Source organism: Mercenaria mercenaria, chromosome 12 (assembly GCF_021730395.1).
Source record: "Mercenaria mercenaria strain notata chromosome 12, MADL_Memer_1, whole genome shotgun sequence".
NCBI lineage: Eukaryota > Metazoa > Mollusca > Bivalvia > Venerida > Veneridae > Mercenaria > Mercenaria mercenaria.
In genome coordinates, this window is record NC_069372.1 from 2,402,085 (window position 1) to 2,426,737 (window position 24,653).

The following is a 24,653-nucleotide window of genomic DNA, read 5'->3' on the forward strand; positions in this document are numbered from 1 at the left end:
GAGCATGGAGTTACAATTTGTACCTTTAAAACTACATTTAAAATACATGTTAGCTTCTAAAACAAAATTAGTTTAATGTGAAATGGTCTTAAGACACGAAGTACACGTTTTTTTTTGCCATCGAAAGAAGCGTGGTCATACGGTGATAATTATTTTACCGATGAATAATTGCTTTCGCATACAAAATAGCGCGTGGAGAAAGCGCCACTTCCGGTAAACGAGATCTCGTTTTTTTGTCACGGGAGGTTGGCGAGATTTGCTCTATATGCCTTTCAAGTTGCCAATCTATTTATTTTTATAGCTCTTTGACCGGTTCAATTAAATAATTTTTGTTTGTTGTTACAAAAATATTTGCATTTAACAATGAACATTAAAATTACAATGTTATCATGTTTTATATGTACCTTTTTGCACGAGACTGAAGGAGGTCAAACTCTGCATCATTTTAAAACTTTCTCATTGATTCGAGCCCTTTGTTTGGTAGGTCAATAAGTGTTAATGTTTGCACAGTCTATTTCCATAAAACAAATTTCTATCAAGACTGACTTCTTGTTCAATTGTTACAACAGTCGAAATATGCTCAGGATGCTTTTATATTGAAATTTTGGCTCATAATATTACCCACTGTGTAATTTCCTTTTGAAATAAGCATTTTTTTATGCAAAATATTAAAACAAGTATTTACTCAATTTTTCAGTGATATCATGACTAATATTTTCATAGGCATTTTAAATGTAAATGGCACGAGTTTCTGATGGAAGAACATGCTTCATGAGCATGAATTTTACTAAAACACAAGGGCTCGAATCGATGAGAAAGCTCGAATCGACGAGAAACAGGCATACAAGAAAATTCTCTCCAAGACACCGAGTCAAAAGTTCTGACGCGGTCTCAAATTGATAAATTAAAATGCCTAATGTTTCAGTAACTGTTTCAGACATTGGGATATGTTTATAAATAGCGTCATTTAATAATTGGAAAAACCCTACACTGCGCCACCTGCCAAAAGTAGCATATGTACATGTATGTGTAGTAAAATCGCGCCAAAAATCACGTGGTCTATTGTTTACACTATTCCGTCTTCAAAAACTTCACATTTATACACATTAAAAAATGATACTTTGACTGCAATTCATCTCTATAAACCTATTAAAATGCATAACTAAGCAAAAAGTCTTCTAAAGCATGCTATTTATTTATGATTCCTATTGATAGTGTAAGTAGAATCTAGGTCATCACTTAGGGTGACTCGCTTTGAGTTTGGTTTATTCTAAAATTTAGATCAACGAATGTGAATTGGCACTTAAAATGCATTGTTATCAAAAACAATATTGTTCGTAACAATTTACCTTGTTCTTGACAAAATCCACTACAAAATATTTCAATAAAAAAGACGTTACACTGACTGCAAGAATGTATAATTTAACTGCGCAAGCGCGAATGGCTCTGCGCGAAGAACTTGAAAGGCTGAAATTGATCAAATCCGATTCAATATAATGCAAATTCTGCAAATATTGCAAAATATAAACCAGAAGGAACACAATTAAATAATATTAATTCCATTATTTTTGCGATTACACGTTTGAATATTCACTTTCTGAGTGTCAAACGAAAATTTAACAGAAATATGACTCGAAGGGAAAAAATTGTCAAATCCGAACCCATTGCACATTCTAAAACCACCTCTATATGCCCGGCCCTGATGGGCCGTGCAATAAAATACTGACGTTCATACACGACATAGCGTTTGACGTCCTCCCAGTATATGTGTACATCAAGTAACAGCTTACGTTATAAATTCTCATTCGATATTTTGGCAATATCTTTAAGGGGACGCATATTGCTACATTCACAGTTCATACAGAAATGCGGAAGGGGTGCATATTGAAGAAATCGATGGTGGGAAAATAAAAAACATATTCCTAAACTGATATAATACTGATGGACACCTGTAATATTCAGTATTTTGTGGATAAGGATGTGGTACTATGAATGTAATAGGAAAACAGAGGTGTTTGTGAAAGTACATTCAACACAAAATACTAAGCTTTTGTATAAGGAAAAAACAGGTTTTTTACAAAAACAGTGTTCCAAATAATGTTGAAGGGATGAGATTTTCTTTCTAACACACCAGGTTTGCTTAAACATGTAAAAATTTAACGCCACGTCATTTCAGCTCGGGATGGACGCCATATTTCTCATTGATAAAAATGTAAACAAAAAAAATCAGAGTGGGATTAACATTGCAAGGGCATAACATGACATTCTACACAATGAATACGTTAGAACAGATATCTAAGATGCTACACAGGTCAGGCGGGTTAAATGCATAATGGCGATCACTTGAAATTCATCTTGAAACTGTGGTTAATTTTAGTTTATTTACATGGTTTTTAATTTTCCCACGACTTCTCGGCGATTCACTGCAAATGTATTACTGCGCCGGACGAAAGGTAACTCTAATAAACAACGGGAGACAACTTAGGTGTCAGCACGTGTACGATTTTTAAAAAAACATGTCGATGGTTATAATTTCTTATCAAATAATGAATCCTATTCAGATATTCGTCTTTAATATTAGAAAATTATTAATTTTTGTGGACATTTGTCAAAAAATATTACTTACATTGGACTACTTTGCGCATCAAACTGGTTTCCGCTTCAGTTGTGAGGCACTTCCGTTATACTTTTTGACAACAATAACAAAACACAAAACGAATCAATAAAGTCACTTATAAACCGACTGCTACTTAAATCAGTGTAAGTAAAGTTGTTGTTACAACATTATACATGTTCGTTACGTTATGAGATAAAGTTTATCTTGAATTGCATATTCCATTAATTACGTTTAGATGATATTGCATTTACAACTTATTTGACCCCATTTTTTTACGTGAATGACAGCATTCTCGTGCAACTCGCGCAAACAGAGTTATGAAAAGTATGGTGGAGAATTCAAGGACAAAATATAAATGACATTAAAGTGAGGATAAATGTATATTCGTCCAGTTTTGATCATTGACATGCCTGCTGTGTATTAGTAACTTTTGTGAACAAGATTAGAATGTTACTTTTGCACATAAACACATTGATTGGACCTCTGAACCAAATTTCATACCTTATTTTAGGGATTTTTAAGACAATACATTTTCAAAAGTTTGTTGAATGTGTTTTGGTATTTAAGTGCATTGTAGTTCATGAATACCAAGTTAAAAATTACTAATGGCAACATTTCTAGGCCCTTATTGTAAGCCACTAGACTTCTGTAACGATAAATGTTTAATATATCAAGGGGAATATACTCTTTTAGATTTGGAATGTGGCATTCCTTGACCACCGTATCTTTTCTTATGCACTACTTTGTAAACAAACTAAATAATGTGTTTTAGCTTACATATGCGAAATGAAAAGCAAGACAATGACCATATTTCACATTATTTCTTTAAATTAGAATCTGTAGGACATTGATAAATGTTTGGACAAGGTGAAGCACTATTATTTTCGCACCAAAAAGTCGTAATTGTTGACTTTGAATGTACACAATAAGTCTTATGTAATTCAACAATAACTTTCTTGTTTCAGTTTTCTCATTTTTATTTTAGTGAGCAATCCTTTGTGTACTTATAACAGTTGAAACAGTATCCATTTCATGTACCAAAACCTTGTACTTTTTTGCAGGTAAATTTTATCATACCCCACCCACTTTTTTCTAATTTCAAAGTATGCGTCCCCTTAATACTACTGACGGTACATTAACGAAAATCTCACTCGTTTAGAAAAAAAAAGATTTTTGTTTCAAATGCTATATTTTAATAAAATCAAGTTATGCTTTGATATTATGTTATTCGTTGTACGACCCAAATGAAGTTACAATAACTCACATAAAGGTGTAGAATTTACTTACGTACGTGCGATTTCGTTAAAAGACAAGAAAATCATGAGAAAAAATGTCTCTTTTTAGAAACAATTTTTTTTTTGTATTTGACCAAACATCAGAAACAATTCAATATCTGTTTCTTAATATCTTTATCACTGATATTTGTTGAAAAATTCATGTTTAATTCAATGACTTTTTGAAAATGGGTAGAGGTCGTAAATTGAATAAAATAATATCACTGCATAACCCGATTTTTTTTATTTCTTTTATATTTGGAAATTAAAACCATGATCTTCTTTTAACACGAAAGATTCATCGGCGTAACTAACACACGTGTTGATTAGGAAGCCATCCGACTTCTTCGTTTAGCTGTGGTACAGTGGTTAAAGTATCGACCGCTTAACATGAGGGTCATGGGTTCCAGCCCTAGTGGGGTGAAGACCACACATTTTAATATGACACATGTACTGTGTTTTTTCCAAGAAGAGGAATCGAACGTAGTTCAAATAAGATTGTACCTCGCCATAATCTAGATAATCAGATTTATAATATACACTCACTGAACTCGTGGTTTATAATATGACAAAATTTTCCAATCATTTAATGGCATTTTCAACACTTTTTCATTGTCAGAATAAATATTCGAATATACGCATATGACTTGAAGTAACTACATACCAAAACATTTTAATTTCTGCATTTAAAGGACACAAAATGATCTGGTTTTTTTGTGGTCTAAACATATCTTATTGCATTACAAACTTACACCATAGATGTATATACATCTCAGTAACACTGCATGAAAAATAATAAATGTCAAGAACACAAACAATCAAAATATTTCTCAAATCTTCGAACGTGACGTCGTTTGTATTGTACGTTGTTATTTCTGGCAAAGACATAAAAGTCGAAACTTGTAAAGAATGTGTTGTCTTGGTAATTTTAAATCCTTTTGATCTATTAAATCTCCGGATAACGTGTGTGGCCTGTGTTGTAGTACTAAGTAGTTTATCTTTCGATGTATCTTAGGTTTTGACCTATGTAGTACTAGCTGAATATCCGTTAGATGTGACATGGCAGGAAGTTAGGCCCTATGTAATGATTTCATCATCCTCTAATATGGTGTTATAACTGTCAATATTTAATATCATTACATTTTGTTAGATAAAAAAGCAAACAGAAACATAAAGTGCATTTTATTCAGTCCACAACTATATTAATTTCTTTCGTTATGTCTTCAGATTGTCCATTTCTTGAGCCAAAACAACATTCATAGCGGAGGACTGTCTGTATTTCCCAAACACGTTGTAATAAAACAAATCCTGAAATGTCCTGTTACAGTATTTTGATTTCTTCGCTTGGTATTTTGCTCCATGCGCTTCTTCGTGTGGTCCCCATGTATTTAATGGCTTAAGAAGGCCAACTATTTCCTGGAAAGGATAAAAATGGTAACATAACACGTCAATGAATGTCCTGTTTATAAGCTGTAATTTACCTTTGGCTATGTAACCATTCCTTCAATGGGTCCCCATGCGTTGAACTTATAAAACGCTTTGTAAGATATTCAAAACTTTTAAGTGTTCATGAAAACGGAATGTTTTAGGTTAAACTGATTTTCAGAAGAAACGCAATATGTTTGATGTTCAGCCGTTTGTACAGCTGGACGCTAACTGTTGGCAGCGAACATGAGTGACAACAACTTTGACTGCATTAATTCCAACAACTGTGTCCTATCTAAAAATTTGTTTATGTTTTAAGAATACCTTCCAAAAAGGGCCCTCCGTTTTCTTTACAATATAAACAGCTTGTCCTACGATAGGCATCATGATTATAGCAACCAGCAGCCAGCCCAGGATCCTTGCTAATGTAGGATAGGAGTATGAGCCGTACTTTGGCGGTACATATTCTACCAAACTTGTGAAGAATATTACCTGGAAAAATGACTATATGATTAAACAAAATAAGAGAAATAATCGCAAGAAATAACATTTTACTAAGAAATCTTGCCTAAATGAATTCAACTTAATCGTTCTTTGTCTTAGCAACTATCCCTTATGCTCAAAAAGCAACCAGTAATTTGTTAAGACGCGGCATTAGTATTTTAAACATTCAATGTACTGTCATTTGACAAACTGTTTGAAAATAGACAGACAGACAGACAGACAGAGAAAAGATTAGACCGACAGACAGATAAATAGATAATTTTAGTATCATGATTAATCCAAGATTTATGTTCTTACTGCACAAATACCACAGGAGGATATGCAGACATGTTTGATTAAAGTCGAATCGAGTTCCGATAGGAATCAACAAAAAGGATACAATCAATTGTAAACATGTATATGTATCAAGGAGGAACTCATTTAGTTCTTTAACTCAAAAACATAACAAATAATAATTGTTAAAAAACGCTAGAGATCGAGTAGAAAAAAATAAGTATATGTTCGAGTATGCAAGTTTTTAACTTACATTTTACATGCAACTGCATAATAATCAAATGCCTTCATAGTTGTACATTGCTGCTTATGTCCTGAAAACTGACTTTGTTCAATCCAAAACTATGCTATAAGCCATTAAGTACAATTACTGAATGCATTTGATTACTTATCAGTTGCATGTAAAAACATACTAAAAACTTGCAAACTGAACAATTAATTCTTTTTCTAGTACCCTTGCTAGCATTTTTTCCAATTATGATTTAATATCTACCATTAAAAATATTGTTAATGTGGCAAGTATATCAATAGAATGCTTAAAGCAAGAAACCACGCTAGTTACATTTTTTAACACATGTTATTCTCATTTATTATATGTCCTGCCATAAAGAAATCAACATAGTGGGTTTCGACCAGTCATGGATCCAAACAGCCTGCGCATCAATGCATCTGGTCTAGGATCCATGTGTTCGACTAATGTTTCTCTAATTCAGTAGGACTTTAAACGAAACAGCATGATCTGACCAGACTGCGCGGATGCGAGGCTGGTCTGGTCTTGCTGGTCGCAGTACCCACTATGTTGTTTTCTCATGCTACGGCCTCATAATAATCATTCACCACGTTTACTTATTCTATTGACCTGTTAATTAATAATGCATGATATTATTACAATGTATTGAGGACGATTAGACCTTTTAGGCGGTTTGATCTGATCTAATGTTATTAAAAATTGTACTGTATCTGTTTATTTTGTACCTGTCACTATAATAATAAATAATAATAAAAAATGCTCTCGGACTATTATCCTCTTCTCAGAGCCATTGCCACTCAAAGGCACCGCTCTTCCATTCAGTTACATAAACATTATGCCCGCTTTCGGTTATTTGGCTTGGAGATGGGATTTTGTTCTGTGCAGTTTTGTAACAATATATGATCATTAAATGTATTTACGTACAGAAACCACGATAGGGGATACAAATGCGAGTCCAAATCTCAGAATTCCCGGAATGGGTTTTCCTATCATCAAATACACGTCATCGCTAAATCGGTCCAATCCTGTGGTAATAAAGAAACAAGAGGGTCATGATGGTCATATACCTGCTCACCTGAATAGTCAGGATGTCTGACTTGTACCGTTTTGTTCTGTGGAGAAAGACTCCTAACGAAATAATGTAGATTCTATTTAGAGTAGACACATGATCAACAGAGTTTTTTTTTTAATTAAAGGAACGCTACTATGGAAGATTTGTCCTTTCTTGAATTACTATAACCTGGCCAATGAATAGTACAGAAACAAAGATGAGTAGCTGGTTTCCAAAATGGTGAAATACTTTTTTATCAATCAGTGACACTCTAGACCATGTCTTTTTTGACCCGTAATCAAACATAATCCTGAATATACCTTATACCAGCACGATCTCAGTGTTATTTCGATAATGGGTTTTTATCTACATCCTTAATATTTGCTTATTTTGGGTGTTTTCTTTTTCAGCGCGTCGCTATCACCTTTGGTGCTATGACGTAACAATTGTGACGTAGAGATACTAACTTTGTTGAAATATAACGTCATAGTTTCAGTTTTCTTTGTTAAATGAACATTTGAAATTGTGAATAATGACATATTTGATAAATCAAAGGTACGTAACTGTAGACCTACTGTTTTGATCTGATATAACTAAACTTGCACGGGGCCTTATTGATATATTTAATCAGGTGTCATGTCATAATTGAAAGTCTAAAAGATAGATTTAGCCCATTCCATTCTTGAATTCGACAAAGATAGTAAGGACTAAAATTAATGTGATAAGTGATAAAATAAAAAGGCTGGAGTGTAAGCATGAATAATTAATGAATCTTTTGGACGAATCAAGTCCCGTTCATTTAATCCATAATTAATCTTGACAGAGAATTCATATCTATATAAATTTCTGTACGTTTGAAAAAAGATCGCTTTAGGTATGCTGTAGCTAGAGTGTAAACAAAACAATTGCTGATAACAGTCAAGTGATAGATGACGAATATCTAACCACCCTGAAAGCTCATTATGAAACACATCATGCTCAGGTAAGCTAATAATAGAAATTACACAAAGATGTCGAAATTATCGAAGATTTACATATTCTATTTCACTTAGCTTAGTATATTGACTGAGGAGGATTATATACAAGATAGAACAATTTCACTTCCTTCCTCTGTTTTTGTTGTTGAAATAGTATTTTCCTTTAATGTTCATTTCACAGATACCACAATACTAAAATCGCAAAGAAACACTTTTATTTCATCATACTTCATGTTACATCTATCAAATGAAAAATGATTCATCATATTTTATTTAAGGTAGTGGATTCCTACGGACAATAGGTAAATTAAGTAATTCTCCGTATGCGACATTGATATTTTCCGTGTTTTATTACGAAATCCATCAGCTATATATATGTCCGAGGAATTCCGAATTGCTCAATGAGAGTACGTAATCACACGACAGTTGTTGAAAGTCATTACGGATCCACTACCTTAACTTTTTGACATACCTATGCAATTACGCGACATTTTGTATGTAGATTATATACCTACCATTATAACATGTAATAATATTACTGCAAAGAACATATACCATATATCCAGGAAACAACGAATACTTCTACAAAAGCAACAATTGGTCCAAGCCACGCCCCACTGTACCAGTCAAGCCACAGAAACAAATACCCGCCGCTCTGCAATTAAACTATATTAATGATAAATAATCGTGTATTTCTTGCACAAAATCAAACGTGGTGAGTAAAACAAAAGTCCTTATTTGCTTTTATATCAAAGTCATAGAATGGTTTGATTTTAATTGCATTTTGAATAAAAGGAAAATAGTTTTTATCAGAACAATACATAGAACCTACTCTTAATGAATAAATCACTATCCCACTCGATATCTCTCTAACATTAAAACATAGAAGAATTTTGCCTAAGTATGGCGGAAATGGCATAATGGTGGAAATGGCGTAAAACTACGATTGATAATTACCCCTGTGCATGTAGGTAATGCAAGTAGAAACATTAAACTCGATACTACAATGAGGGCCTTAATCCTGTAACCCGACTTCACGCTGGGGAATACATCGCCCAGCAACTGCATTATCATTTCCAGCGGAAGTAACTGAAACAGTAAACATTTCCACAAGAATTATTTTGTAACATTGTTTTTGTTGGCCTAAACCAGTCACATGACGTAAACAAAATAGTAACTGATCAAGCCCATTGCAGTTTACGGGCAACATCTTGCTTTATCTAAGTCATGTTAAAATTGTAAGCAGTGATAAAACTACATACAAACCTCAGTATAAAGATTTAATCACATGCTTGATCCTCGCATCATCATATTAAACCTAATAAAATTTGTTTGATTTATATGAGGAGTTTTAAAATAGTTCTTATTATTTTAGAAAGTGTGATGAGAACGCGAAGCTTCGAATCCACTTCCTGAGAAAACAAGCATTGCATGTAGTATTACCTGTGCGTCGATATCTGTACATAGCATGGAAACCAAGAATAACACAGACCAAAGCTGCGGAACGGGGAAAGAAGACAAGGCTGTGATGTAAGCAACCATTCCCGTTGCCATACCTGAAATAAATGATGATTTTTTTCTACACCATTGGAGAATCTGATTTTAGTACATGCGTTAGAGCACATATTTGAGCAAAAAGAGCACTGCATTGGAATAACAAAATTTTATAGGTATAACATACGGTTTTTGCTCCAAAACGTGTGTTATAACCAACGCCATTACAGCTTCTATAGACGTTTAACAAATCTGTGTTGTCCCTATTTTTGCATAAAATTAAAACATAGATACTAGGTTAAGATTTGACTACTTGTTTGAATCCTGACGTCACATATGACGTCATAAATGATGTAATGATGACGTCTTGACGACTTTATAAATTCCGGTACCTTTACTATCTTCTATTTTAAATCTATCGTTTTGGAAACTGCAAACATGTTTAAGATATACATAACCGGTCAACACGTTTTGAAGTTTTTGTTGGGTTTAACGTCGCTACGACATAATTCAGGTGATATGGCGACTTTCCATCTTTGATGGAGGAGGAAGATCCCAGGTACCCCTCCGTGCATAATTTGACTGTGACTCAATGCAGACTTGGACCGCCGGTATAAATTACAGTCTCCGGTACATACCGGATTAACTAAATTTGAACGAAAATATCTTAAATGTATATATTTTGTAACCATGGTGATACTAACCCTAACCTTTAGTCAGTATTTTATGCATATTGTACACTAAATGCATGCGGACATGCAAAAATATGCATATTTTTGCCGTGCGCTAGAACTGATAATCACTTTCGGGCATGCGCAGAAGACCGCTCCAAGTCTGCAATGAGTTACATCGTATTTTATCATGGGTGGGCACCTGGGTAGAACCATTGACTTTCCGTATGCAAGCTGGATGGCTCCCTCACATGAAGAGATCAACGCCCAAAGAAAGGTTCGGACCCACATCGTTGAAGGCCAAGTGATTCGACGTCAACGACTTTAACAACTCGGCCACGGAGGCCTTTGAAGTAGCGTTTAAACATGGAAACAAAGGTATGTAGACACGGAGATCACGTGTTGTTAATATGATATATATTAGAATACTCGCTCGTTGTTGTACTGTTATGATATAACAGCTCTATAACGCAGATTAAAAACAAAAGAACAAAAAAACAAGGAACAAAAAACCCGCCTGGCATACCATTAATTTAATTTAGCTTTTTACACATTTTATATGTTTTAAGCTAGAAAACAGTTAACAAGTATTTGTTCCATGTTAAAACATTCGTAAAATCATTTAGTACACGTTGGTTAGAGTCCGGGCACCAATTCTGCAGATATTTTAACACGAAGAAAAAACATGCGTTCTTCATGCATTGACAATCTTCAATACAAAATTGTATTCTATTTTAATAATACAAGTAGAATGATAAGTAAATGATCTGCAATGTTACTATGATACAAAAGAGGCATATTGCCAAATTCACCAGCGTCAATTGAATTATATGAGCCGTGCCATGGGAAAACCAACATAGTGTGTTTGCGACCAGCATAGATCCAGACCAGCCTGCGCATCCGCTTTCGCTTTCAAAGCCTATATAGCATTCAGAGAAACTGTTAGCGAATAGCATGGATCCTGCCCAGACTGCGCGGATGCGCAGGCTGGTCTGGATCCATGCTGGTCGCAAACCCATTATGTTGGTTTTCTCATGGCGCGGCTCATGTATAAATTTGTTTTTTTTTTTATGACTTATCCTCTGATGACATTTCAAAAACACTACATATTTTAAAAAAACATGAGTTAACATAATGTGAACCTTCTACAGTTTATTTGTATTGACAACCTGTTTGGAACACATACACGTATGCTTCGAAATATTACGTATTTCGAACAACGTCAGCATAACTTGTCTTGATAATGATAACATAGTGTGAATACACCATAGTTCCCAGCCCACAAGATGATTTAACTTGAATGAATAAATACTCAGACTTTATAAATTTACTTGCATCGATTACGTCAATGTTGAGGTGACACTGTACGACTATGTCATATTACCAAGTACCGTGGTCAATATAGGTTGAATTTTATACATTGTACCTGAGTTAATAATTTCAATAAAGGTGAAATTGTCTGACTGTGCCGTGTTTCAAAATACACAAGTCAATATACATTTAAATTTTATACGATTACCACATTTAAATTTTATACGATTACCTTGCGTTATATTGAAATTGTACGCATGCGCCTTTAATATCTCTCATACACATGTCAATATGTAATTTGAAAAATTACCTGCACCAATACCCTCTGCTTTATGTTGCCATTGTACGAATACCCTATATTTCCATGTACACGTCAAGTCGATATGTTATTTGAAAAAAAATACCTGCATTGATAACCTCTGTAATGTGGACATTGTACGCATGCGCCATATTTCCAAGTATACAAAAGCAAACCATTCCATTGAAAACAGCCATACTCATGTCAATAATCGGTACTATAACAGCAGTTCTGTATAGAAGGAGAAAATATAACGTTCACATTATACACACGTAGTCTATGCATTTTGGAAAATCATGTTTGTATGTGTATTGTCAAAATACTAGTCAGTTACAAAACTTTGTACATTTCAAAATTAAGGTGCGGAAAATACTGAATACGTCTCAAAAAATCATATTTTAATCTGTAAATTTTGTTAAAATCTACAGTATTATAAACTACTTCAGATTGGGTAATATTCGCGGGGGTTTAATTTTCGCAAATAACTCGCGAATTTAAAAAATCCGTGAATATTGATCTGCATCCTTTCCTTAACCACACAGACTCAAGTTTCACGAGTTCTTAACATCGCAAAAAAGGCTGTTGACCGTGAAATCGTCAACAAGGCCCACGCGACCGTTGGATATTAGTGAATTCGAACAGATTTTAACACAACAAAGTATGACATAGATATTAATAGTTTGTCTTAGACAATGGATTTTTTTTTCACAATAGCTTGATAGCTTGATTTCTTTACTGATTACGATTATCTTTATACTTCTAATATACTGCCCTGGTGCGTAAATTATAACCTTAAACAATTTTCCTTAAAGTCTGCATGTGATCCGATCAATACAATGGCTCCCCATCCAAATGACAACGTATAGAATGCCATTAAAGTTGCTTCTATCCATACCTGGAGCAAATGAAAGCATTTTCAATGCATCTTAGATAATAGAATGTCACCCACTTAAGCTAATAAAATATCATGTATTTATGGTTTATAAAATGTCATCTATCTAAGGTAAAAGAATTTCATCCATCTTAGGTATTAAAATGCCATCCATTTGCAGAAATAAGATGCCATCCTACGAAGATAATAACATGTCTTCCATTTAAGTTAATAAATGCTATCCATCTAAGGTAATAAAATGCCATAAGTCTAACGTGATAAGATGTCATCTATCTAAGATAAAAATGTCTTTTACATAAAGTAATTAAAAGTTACCAATCTAAGGTAATATAACGTCATTTATCTAATGAAATAGAATGTCATTCATCTAAGTTAGCCTCATTACCGCCAAATGCGCAGGTGCCCTCGGGACGGATATTTCTATCCGATTCGTAAACACATGACAAATATTATTAATCTTTTTAAGGTAGTAAAATATCATCCATCTTAGTTTATAAAATACATTGATTCTACATTGGGCGATATTTCATTCAAATTCAAGAGTCGCTTTCTAGAGACATCGAACCCGATTGAAACTACATGTACATGTATTATCATTTTTCCTAAAAATATCACATTTAAGGACGGTTGCAGCAGTTTTGAGTAAAACATTTATTTGTTTAAACTTTGTATATGAAGACAGTGTCATGTTAGAAACAGAGTTATGAAAAAAGAGAATAAAATCGAAAGTCATCAGGCTTGTTCAAGAGTTATCTGTCTTTGAATATAAAAAATTGAAGAAAAGTCCAGTTAACTACTACACAAGCACGGTGACCTTTGATTGTTTTTTTTTTTTTTTTTTTTCATTTTTCTGTTTCTAACATGTAACTGTGTTCATATACAAAGTTTGAACAAATTCTATTGTTGGGAAATGTTTTGCCTCATGTCTCATACAAGAAACTACAGCAAGTGTCTTTACAGCTGTTTGGACAAAATTCTGACATGTAATGGACGAAGTCTTGATACTTGTAAATGGCAGAAATGGGACGTTTGGGATAATTGTGCCAGGTAGAAGCATCTTGGTATCTAGAAAAAATAATGATAATATTTTTTTTTCAGACCTCAGATTTGTATGAACATCATGTTTTAAGTTCCTTACCCGAGCATCTAGAAGTTTATCAAACTTAGGATAGAAGAAATAGTATATGCATCTTGATATCCAGACATTACGACTATGAAAATTCCAACGACAAATAATGGGAATGTTGTTGTGACTGTTAATAACCTGAATAAAAATAAACAACTTTATTCGTTTAATATGCACTCACTAACAGTCAGGTGATGACCAGGGCCTACTGACCTCCTTCTTTAGGTAGCATGCATATTTTTACAGTATGTTAAGAAAAAATATTTGACTCTACTGTGAACATGCAATTCTTAAACTGTCGAAATTACCCGACTTGTCAACGCCAATTTTTGTATGATATAGCTACCACTCGTATTTTGCAAATGAGAATCATCTATCGGACCGCATAAATATTTATTCAACACACCGATTTATTCTATTAAAAAAGAGGCTGAAACTGTGTTTATTATACAAAATTCATTTTTTCGACTCCATTTATTACTCATAGCGTCAAACGGCAGCAGCCGCAGGAAAAGAACAGCGGAAAAAATGCAAGTAGTCTTGTAACGTTTAGACTCGAATACATCATCTCATTAGTGACTGCTCTGAGTAAAATTTTTGTGTCAGATCTTAATATCATCGGTGGCCTCGTATATAATTCATTCGCATCGAACCAAACAACGCTTTTATTCAGCGACAAATCACTAAATGAAACATATTAATACTATTTGTTTTAACCGTGACGTCACATATGATGTCAGAACTGATATAGATCTAATGATGGCGTTTCGAGGTTCAATGTGTCAAACAGTTCACTGTTTCAAACGATCTTTTCTGTCATTTTTGTCTATAATTAGTCAATTGCTAGATATAGGTTGAAGTTGTATTTATGGCAGTAGATTCTAGATTTGTGTCTATGTTCGATTTCTATATTATGTTCAATAATCGGACATATATGCGTTAAGTTGTTTTTATTTCTGCCCGATTATCGAATACAAATAATTATTTTCATGCTAGATCTACGTTTGTTCGATGATAAAAACAAAATGTATCTAGTTTCGCACAGACTGTTTTTAATTAGATTTATAGATCTATGTCCAATAATCGAAGACATATTTGATACATTACTGTATATATGTGTTCAATAATTGAAGACATGGCCTAGATCTATTTGGTACAAACTTCTAAATGTGTGTCCAATAATCGAAGACTTATTTAATGCCTGTTACTTTATATAAATGTGTTCGATAATCGAAGTCGTATTTAATACATGTTCTAAATTCTTCTTTATATAATAATGAAATGCTTCCCACCAGGGTTTGCCGTAGGCAGCCATTTTAATTGTTGACGTGACGTGGTTCAACCAATCATTATCGAACATAAATTATCGAACGCAAATTTTTTAGTGTCTTTCAAAAATGTCTTCCATTTTTGAACACATAGGGTCTATTTAGTAGTTTGTACTAAATATGTTTTCGATTATCGAACACATATAACAGTATGCATTAAACATGTCTTCGATTCAGCGTGCCAATTAAGTGTAACACCTTTCTATTACTTAATTCGATCCTGAATTGTTTTTAATTTAAAATAGTAGATCATATATGGAAGCATTCTTTCCCGGTGCCTGCCAATTTAGCCGTATTTTAATGAAAATAAACATGATTTGTTTCCATATAAGAATAGGAATTATTGATACATAATACTGTAAGTCACCTTCTCAATAGACTTGATGCTTTTTATTGTGCATAGACAGACTGCAGTCCTCAGAATGAACAAGAATAGAAAGTAACGCCAAATGACAGGTGACAAATCCCATATCCCTGTAGACAGTTGTAGAACCTTGTACCTGTGAAACAGAAATAGAATCTCAAGAGTTTACTCGATTACAAATTGTTACATTATATAGAATACAGTGTACTCGGGTATTCCGGATCAACCTAAGATGCGTTTAACAGCTGAATATTTCAGCAAAACTTACAATGTAACATACATTTAAGAAAACGATTGATACCACCATACTTCTGGGGAAAGTCTAGTATGTATAAATTTATTGAACTTGTAAATTCAGATAATCCACGCACTGTAAAGAATTGATCTATTTATATTGATAAAGCGTTTGCAACAAGATAAAATCTATAATAGATAATAATTTCCATATAGAAAAGGCAATTAAACATTTTGGTACAGTTATTTTGTAATAAGAAAAATAGACAAGTTAAAACAAAATGTAAGAAATCACTTTTATTTTTGAAACGCATCAATGATACAAGTGTTTGTCATTTATGGTTGTCAATATTTTCACTATATTGTATTAACCTTTACCCTGCTAAATTTCTAAAATGGACTGTTCCATCATTCAATTTGGGCAATACCATTTATAACTGGAAGGGGTGTTCACTGAAAATTTACTGGCTGAATAGCGAACAGTGCAGAACATGATCAGCCTGCACGAATGTTCATGCAGATCTTGCTCTTTACTGGTCGCAAAGGCAGAATCGCTTGCCGCCAAGAGGCTAAAGGTTAATATATTTTATTTTATGTGTTAATCAAATTATGTACAAAATTTATAATGGTTTTGCCGGTTTTGGTGAAGATTCCACAAGGCCCTTTCGCTTTTCCCTTACAAGAACGGTCATCCGTGGATTACAAATATAGCTTTAGTCATATTGTGTCATTTCTTATTATATCAATGGTGTAGTATATTAAATGGAAATTGATCTTATCTTGATATTTCGTTTTTGTTTTAATCAAAATCATTTTATTCGTTATATATAAAACAATCTAGTATAAATACCTTTAGACAGCTTTCATCAGTGGAAAACTTTAAATCATATTGCAACTGCATGATATTTCAGATTGCAACATACATGAAATGTTAAAGATGTTAGAATTGTTATACTATATGAATCATTTGCATATTGCGTTATAACTAAATGTTCACTGTTACCATGGATATATGATGTATATGTACCACATGGATCTATATCAAAATAAACTTGAATCTTTGAACTTAGCAATTTGTGTGGTCTGACGATCATAAAGTTTTCACAGCATACCGAAGAGCACTTTACTTTAAAACTAGTGTCCGTAGTTAGTTTGTTCAGTTTTATTTCACGCAGAACTTTTCTTCCATAGTTTTGTTACACATAGGGTAAAGTTTGCTAAAAAGTGTTGACAATGTTTTACATATAGGGTATGGCTACTTTCAATTTTGTTACATAAAGAGTTTAAGTCAGTGAAACGCTGTCTTATTTGAATTCTATGCTTCCAAATGACTTGAGCCGTGCCATGAGAAAACCAACATAGTGGCTTTGCGACCAGCATGGATCCAGACCAGCCTGCGCATCCGCGCAGTCTGGTCAGGATCCATACTGTTCGCTTTCAAAGCCTATAGCAATTAGAGAGACCGTTAGCGAACAGCATGGATCCTGACCAGACTGCGCGGATGCGCAGGCTGGTCTGGATCCATGCTGGTCGCACACCCACTATGTTGATTTTCTCATGGTACGGCTCAAGTCTTCATTGCAGATTATATTACATTGTTTAAAATTCTCTTACTGTTTTTTACCTGGGTATAGATTTCTTTCAGTTTTATTAAATATAGAGTTTAGCACACAGATTTGTTATTCAGTGCACCTAATGTTTTAACTGGGATCTCACACACAGCTAAACCAGAGTTATGGTCCTCGACTTAGTCTATATATGCATCCAAAAAGCCTAATTTGCATGTATCTAAAACCCATAAATAAGCAAAATTACAGGAATATCATTCAGCATATGAGTTTGTGCACCTTGCTTTTTTATAGATTTAAGTTTCAGCCAGAACAGAGTTATGACCCTTGATTTAGTCAAAAATATATATAAAAGGACATAAAAGTTGTTGTCGCATGTATCTTTAAACTTTTCTGACCTAGTGTGATGAAACATGATAAGAATACTATTCAGCATGTGAAGTTGTGCACCTTGCGTATTGTATGCATAAATGGCACACAAGTTTGTGTCGCATGTATCACAAAAGTATTAAGCATACAGTTATGTGTCAAACAATTACAGAATTGGTAAATAGTATATAAACTTGTGCAGCTGTTGTTCTGTTTTGAATTCACCCAGTCAGACCAGTCCTTGACTAAGTGAAAAATATACATGAAGTGCTTATATGTTTATGTTGCATTTCTCTTAAAATATTTCACCAAAAGTCACGAAACCATACACGAATATTATCCAGCATGTGAATTAGTGTACCTGAATTGTTTTATTTCATTCTGCAAGACCAGAGTTATGGCCCTTGTCTTTGTCAAAAAATAAAAGTTTGTAGCCCCTGTATCTCAAAATGTACTTGACTTAGAGTACATTGCATGTGAAGTTGTAAATTAGGCTTTCACTCAGCTAGACCAGAGTTGTGGTCCTTCACTCAGTGAAAAATACACATAAAGTGCTTAAAAGTTCGCGTTGCATATATTTTAAAAAACATTTCACCTAGTATCATGAAACAATGTACAGTCACATGAGTGGTGGTAACTGTTTCATATGGACATACATCTAGTTTTCTTAAAAATCTCTAAATTCCACATTTATTTTTGTTAGAATGTATAATCTGATATTGCCCATTGCCAGAAGACCGGATTTGAGAGCGCCTTAGCTTAAAAATCGAGCTAGTGCAATAAGGTCACGCGTGGTCTAAAGTATGCTTACAATTTTATTTTTATTTTTCAAACAATTTTTAGAATAAGCTGGTGAAAACATATTAACTTCAGAAAGATAAATAATTCTATTTACCCGTGCATCTGAAGTGCGAGGTTTTATACATTAATTAATACAGGATTAAGCATAGCTTTGAAATGAAATGTGCCCTCTGGAGTGTTTACAAGGGTTTTCCAAGATTTAATGCAATGAAGAAAAACATTCTATTAAAGTATCATGAAGACCGGGTAAACGTTGCCTCTGGAGTTAGTGTTATTGGGATCATGGAGTCCATAGAGTTCCGCTTAAACCGGTGCTAGGGGGTGTGAGCGGTGTTGCACATTTACTTACCTCTCATGAACAGACTCGATAAAACCGAGTCTGCTGCTTTTCTTCTTGGTTGCTTCCAAGGATCTTTTTACAGATTTTATCAAAAGGTTTATCTCTATGATTTCAAGTGAGGTACGTAGGAGTTTTTAAGCTTAATGCGTAGATATTTTGAAGTATTCAGTACGTGGATATTTTAAATTAATACATAGATATTTTGAAATGACCTAGTTATTCATCAGTTTCAAAATGTTCCATGATTATATTGAAAGCAAACACGCTGGTCAAGTTTCATTAAGAATGAGCCAAATGTGTTGCCTCCAGACTATTAACAGTTAAATTGTTGACTACGCACGACATACACAGGACTTTCACAATATGTCACCTTGAGCACTAAAAACACTTACTGCCAAAATTCTTCTCCTGCACTCATATACAACATTTTTGTTGGAGCTGATGTGTTTGCTTCTAACGTCCCATTTTCGTGTGTGATGTTCCAATAAGCTGGTAATTCCGTACCTGTATTGTTTTTGCCTTCGCAGGCACGTGTATTCCAGTCGTTGCCACAATGACTCCATGGTATTGGATCTTGGAAAGCATAAACTATAAACTGCAGAATCCAACAACGGAATATAGTTGCACCCACCATGTAGATACCATAGCCCAGGCTTATTGTTATACCAACACCTAAAGCAAAACGTAGACAACGCCAAGTAACGTCAACGCGAATAAAACGTCTTCAGGAATTTTATAACATTTATAATAATACATATAGAGGCCCTGATGAAAATGGTTGGTTGAAAATGTTTCATAAGAGAAAATACGACATGGAATAGTGCTTGTATCTTTTTTTCTGAAATTGATTGTGAACGTCTCGCAAACTTTCCCAACTTGACGTAAAGAAATAAAATAAGAAAGCAAAAAGATTAACCATCGTGAAGTATGTATTCCTCCGTGCTGTATTGGTCAAGAACCCTGGAAATTTTCTATTGGCGCGGCGGTCCGAGTTCGATTTCCGGTTCGAGTATGATCTTTTCCTGACTTCGCATTTTTAAGACAGTTTAGAAACAAAAGCACATGCTCTTATGTTCATAATATGATGAAACTTCAATTCTAAAGAAAGATTATTTTAGCTAAAATCTAGAGTCCAGACCCTTCAAGCCAAATGTTTGTTGAAACAAGTTGTCTGACTGGTTCAAACAAAAATAGATTACTAGAAATAAAGATAGCAATATTGGAAATCCGATTATACAGAAAATATGATTTTGAATGGGTCACTATCTAATTTTTAGGAAGATAGGGTAGTTAAGTCAGATGGAAATACATGAAGACAGAACACAGCAGGGCAACGCAATTGATCAGTCAGTGATAAAACCTCTGAAATGTTTGAACCTGTTTGTTGGTAATGAATGATTACTATATTTGTGAATATATATGGTAATCATAGACTCTTAGTTATAGTTTGAGAGGGTGTTGCACATTCCATTACCTCTCATGAACAAACTCAATCCAACAAGATATGCTGCTATTTCGCTTTGTTCAACTACATAGAAAGCTGATATTCATACAAACCGAAGTGTCAAACTCAAATTTGCGCAACATATTATGATGGTATTTTATCATACCCGATAAAATCCAAGACATAAACTGATAAAAAGTACGAGTAAATGTGGTTTAATGGCCTCATTATTGTTGTATATGAGCTGTGGTTAATATTCATGAAGTCGTAAAAGTTAAGATAAGAACAAATACGAAAAATATATTAGATTTAAGTGTCCCTTTTTGAAGATGTCACAAAAACATACAAGATACCATTTTATTCCTAATACAGTAAAACTTGCTTTAGCGGTCACCTCTATTAAACAGCCAACCTGTCTCAAGCAGCCAGTGTCTCATTTCCCAAATTATTCATTCATTCTATAAATTACCTGCATTAAGCAGCCACCTGGTGTAAGCAGCCACTTTTTCCCACTCCCTTGGCTGGCTGCTTAAGACAGGTTTTACTGTATAACGTAAATGCATGTTGTTCTCTCATTCATCTATTTATATTTTTAAGATGTCACAACAACTATATTAACATTACAGTTATAATATATCTATTTTATGACGTCTTATTACAAAGTTAACCATGCCAGTCTCGTTGACTTACCTCTAAATAATGGACTGATATCCCAAACCTGGTACGGACCACGCCCGGAAAATGTTCCAATTGAAAACTCGAGGAAATATATTGGAATTCCACACACAACAATCATGGTCACGAACGGAATGAGAAAAGCACCTGGAAGTTATGAAAAGGTATATTTTAAAAAACAAGGGATGAGAGCAAACGAGAACTTTTTGCATATAAAACTTCTTTCACTTTCATCCATCGAGCCGTATATATGCCCTCATTTGCAGAAGCCTAGAAAAATGTTGAAGCCAGAGCTCGCTCGAAGGGCGCGGGTATCTATTAATGTTAACCCACAAAATAAGGAGCAATGTCGCTTTTCTGACATAAAATGGAAATAATGAATAATTCCAAGGTTTTAGTTCATACTAAATTTTTTTTACGTGTCATTCTATTTTTTTAGGAACTCCTGTCCCCCAACTTTTGAAGTATTTTTTTTTATTTTTAAATTTTGCTGACAAAAATGAATATAAAGCATTTTAGTTACCTTTAGTAATACATATGTGACAGATATCAGTTGTGTATTTTAATTTTTTATTGTATTTCTAATAAAACTTTCTTTTATCATGACCAGGGATAAGGAAAACTACGTGTCCCTCAACTGGGCTTGACTTCAACAAATCGATTTAATGCATGTCAGGCAACAGTTATTAGCTAATTTCAGTGGCCTTGTTTGCTTGAAATAAATTTATGAGCTACTTGCAAGAAACATCATAAAAATAACTGGCATAAAAATTACAAAAAAATATTGACTTTCATCTGTCCCTAAATTTTACGTCATTTCCGTAACCCATGTGGAATCCCTGTGATATCTGAACAGATTTAAGTATTTATTATCATTCAAAGGGGTGTCATAGAAGAATGTTGTGATGTTTTCATTTAAAGAACTTTGTCTTTTACAAAATATAATGGAATATGTATATTCTGATGGTCAACATGTTTTATTTTTAGTGAGTATACTTTTTGTTTGTCATTACCGTAAACGCTTATTTTAGCCAAATTGCTGTATCTAGATTTAAGAGCATAACACCCCATTGTAGATTTTGCGTACATGGTTCCACACCTTGAATTTAAAATACTTATTTAGACTAAATAAAGCAGTGATGTGACAAAATTTAAACAGTTTGTCATTTCCGTAACTGTCATTTCCATAACGTGATCGTTACGGAAATGACATTTTGTTATTAAAAACAGAGATTTCATTACAGAAAACAATTCTATAATTTATGTTTTATACAATTGTTAAAAAATATTTTTGGAAACCTTACTTTAAAACGAAATTTTAACGTCAAATATAGCGTCTGTTAACCGTACTATGTCATTTCCGTAACGCTGATTGTGAGCAGATCTCTCATAATGTGTGTAGAAATAATTTTTATGTTATGAAGTCTTTGACCCTTTGAGACACTTTTGTTTCGCAAAATAATGTTTTCAATGATGTTGACAGATTCAAGTGTGTTCTAGTTAAAGGAAATTGTATGTGTTGCTACGGTAATGACCAAATGTTTGGAAAAGACAAACAAGAAACTTATTTAAAATAATGCCAAAACGCTATTTTTCCACTATGGATTAGTTTTCTAATTAAGAATAACCATATGTACGAGGCCAAACCAAAATTTTGTAAATTATAAAGCTTTAAAAATTTATCATTTTTTTATCCATAAAAATTCAAAAATTAATAGAATGACCCTTGCCACGATTGTGATGAAAGCCGCGAAAACTTATTTGTTCCAGTGTCTAGTCCGGTTTCTGGTTTCATATGAGAAGGTATGACCATGACCAAAGTGGGACTTGTCTACGAAACAATTAATGCCTTGGCAAAAGTTTTCTATATTTTCTTCGTCTCGCCTAATAAATATAAATTATTGACAGTATACCCCCACCCCCTCATTAACTCCATCTTTTGAAGACAAGTATTTAGACATCTATTTTTGTTTAATTATTAATGAATTTACACCTTTATATTTATTCTAAACCTCACTGAAATTCAATAGCCCTGCAAACCTGTGTTTAATATCGACGGGTCATATAGCACTGAATATGGACGATTTGTATAGGAAATCACGTAAAAAATACATGTATGTACGTATCGTCCGATTTTCAGGGGATATTCCTTGTATGTTATTCCTTTGTATCCATGCAAAATTGTCTGGTTTTTTTTAGATTTCAGTCAATTTCGGTATTCAGAGTGCTTTATTTTTTGGAGAAAAAAATTGAGACTTTAAAAATCGTCCGATTTTTACAGGGTCCGGTGTTTCGAGTTTTACTGTAATATTATTGTGTATTGCTCCTTTTTCAGTTTACTACTTTTATAATTTGCATACAGAAATATACTTACCTCCGCCATTTCTATATGTCAGAAATGGAAACCTCCAAATGTCTGACATTCCAAGCGAATTCCCCAGCTGAGTAAGATAGGAGCTGAATGTCGAAGCAAACTGATACCTTTCCCTCTTTTCATTTTGCGAAATTTCACACTGGCTTGATGAAATTTTGTTCCCGTCAAGCATCTTGAATATATTTAAACCCACATCGAAATTATTTTAAATATATCCAACTTAAATTTAGAAATTATAATTGACACAAAATTAAGTACAAAGGATATACAGTGTCTGAATTCTTCCTTCACGAACAAATTTTACGCTACATTTTTGTAACTCAACTGTTGTATTATTTGGTTATAATACTTTTTTGTGAGTCTCTACAAATGTAGGGATATAAACTAAACAACACAAGTGTGCTATCTACGAGTATATTTCAAAGACTGAAGCACAATACACAATGCACGCTGCGGGTTAACTAGTCCAAATAATAAGCCGTTTCGGGACAGCGTGATACTTTTTATTCTGCATATTTCTGTTAGGAAATCCCCAATGAAATCCGTTGGGAACGTTTTCTGGTACATGTACAAAGTATTTGTAATGATTACATCTCTGATAATGAATTTATGTTGACATTAATGCATAAACTTGCCTTGCTGACATTTTATGAATGTATATTTTGTGTTTTGCAGGTGCGTACCTGGATATTTTGAACTGTACTCCAGATATGAGCAGCACAGCTACGAACCAAGCAGAAATGCTGCGAATGTGGAGTAGGTGAGGGAGGGAGTCTCCATCTCCCGGCGGATTAGGTCTTTGGGGCCTCCCCTTGAAAATGTTGAAAAAATGTTCGGCAAGAGATGCGTTCTCTTGCTATATTCCAGCGTTAATATATTTTGTTTGTCACATTTGTACTACATATTACAAAGATAATCATCTAAATTCATAGTTTATCACACCGCGCATGCTTACTGGCAGGGATCGTAACAGTGTCTAAAATTGCAACTGGG

At 33.8% G+C, this 24,653-nt stretch overlaps 2 protein-coding genes across 2 annotated transcripts; both read right to left on the bottom strand.

Moving 5' to 3' along the window:
• Positions 1-4,462: 4,462 nt before the first annotated feature.
• Positions 4,463-15,478, bottom strand: LOC123535301 (sodium- and chloride-dependent glycine transporter 2-like). The gene is made up of 10 exons (XM_053518901.1): positions 15,413-15,478; positions 14,176-14,301; positions 12,937-13,040; positions 12,252-12,376; positions 9,815-9,927; positions 9,329-9,460; positions 8,927-9,026; positions 7,268-7,368; positions 5,641-5,808; positions 4,463-5,307 (listed from the first exon to the last, which is right to left on the bottom strand). The coding sequence occupies exons 1-10, from the start codon at positions 15,476-15,478 to the stop codon at positions 5,107-5,109; spliced, it is 1,236 nt and encodes a 411-aa protein (XP_053374876.1). The 3' UTR covers positions 4,463-5,106.
• Positions 15,479-15,831: 353 nt separating this feature from the next.
• Positions 15,832-24,211, bottom strand: LOC128547150 (sodium-dependent proline transporter-like). Its single transcript, XM_053518902.1, has 4 exons — positions 23,661-24,211; positions 21,302-21,433; positions 19,560-19,839; positions 15,832-15,991 (listed from the first exon to the last, which is right to left on the bottom strand). Exons 1-4 carry the CDS (start codon positions 23,830-23,832, stop codon positions 15,832-15,834), a joined length of 744 nt encoding a protein of 247 aa, XP_053374877.1. The 5' UTR covers positions 23,833-24,211.
• Between the last annotated feature and the right edge of the window lie 442 nt (positions 24,212-24,653).

Bases quoted from the DNA above. Each gene is read 5' to 3' on its own strand.
- LOC128547150 (XM_053518902.1), bottom strand. From the start codon at position 23,832: ATGCTTGACGGGAACAAAATTTCATCAAGCCAGTGTGAAATTTCGCAA. The intron at 19,840-21,301 runs GTAAGTCAACGA...GTTTTGCTTTAG, and splicing joins TATCAGTCCATTATTTAGAG to GTGTTGGTATAACAATAAGC. The intron at 15,992-19,559 runs GTAAGTGTTTTT...TCTGTTTCACAG, and splicing joins GCAGGAGAAGAATTTTGGCA to GTACAAGGTTCTACAACTGT.
- LOC123535301 (XM_053518901.1), bottom strand. From the start codon at position 15,478: ATGGCTGCCTACGGCAAACCCTGGTGGGAAGCATTTCATTATTATATA. The intron at 12,377-12,936 runs GTTATAATTTAC...CCTTCTATACAG, and splicing joins TTTAAGGAAAATTGTTTAAG to AACTGCTGTTATAGTACCGA. The intron at 5,308-5,640 runs GTATTCTTAAAA...TATCCTTTCCAG, and splicing joins CGGAGGGCCCTTTTTGGAAG to GAAATAGTTGGCCTTCTTAA.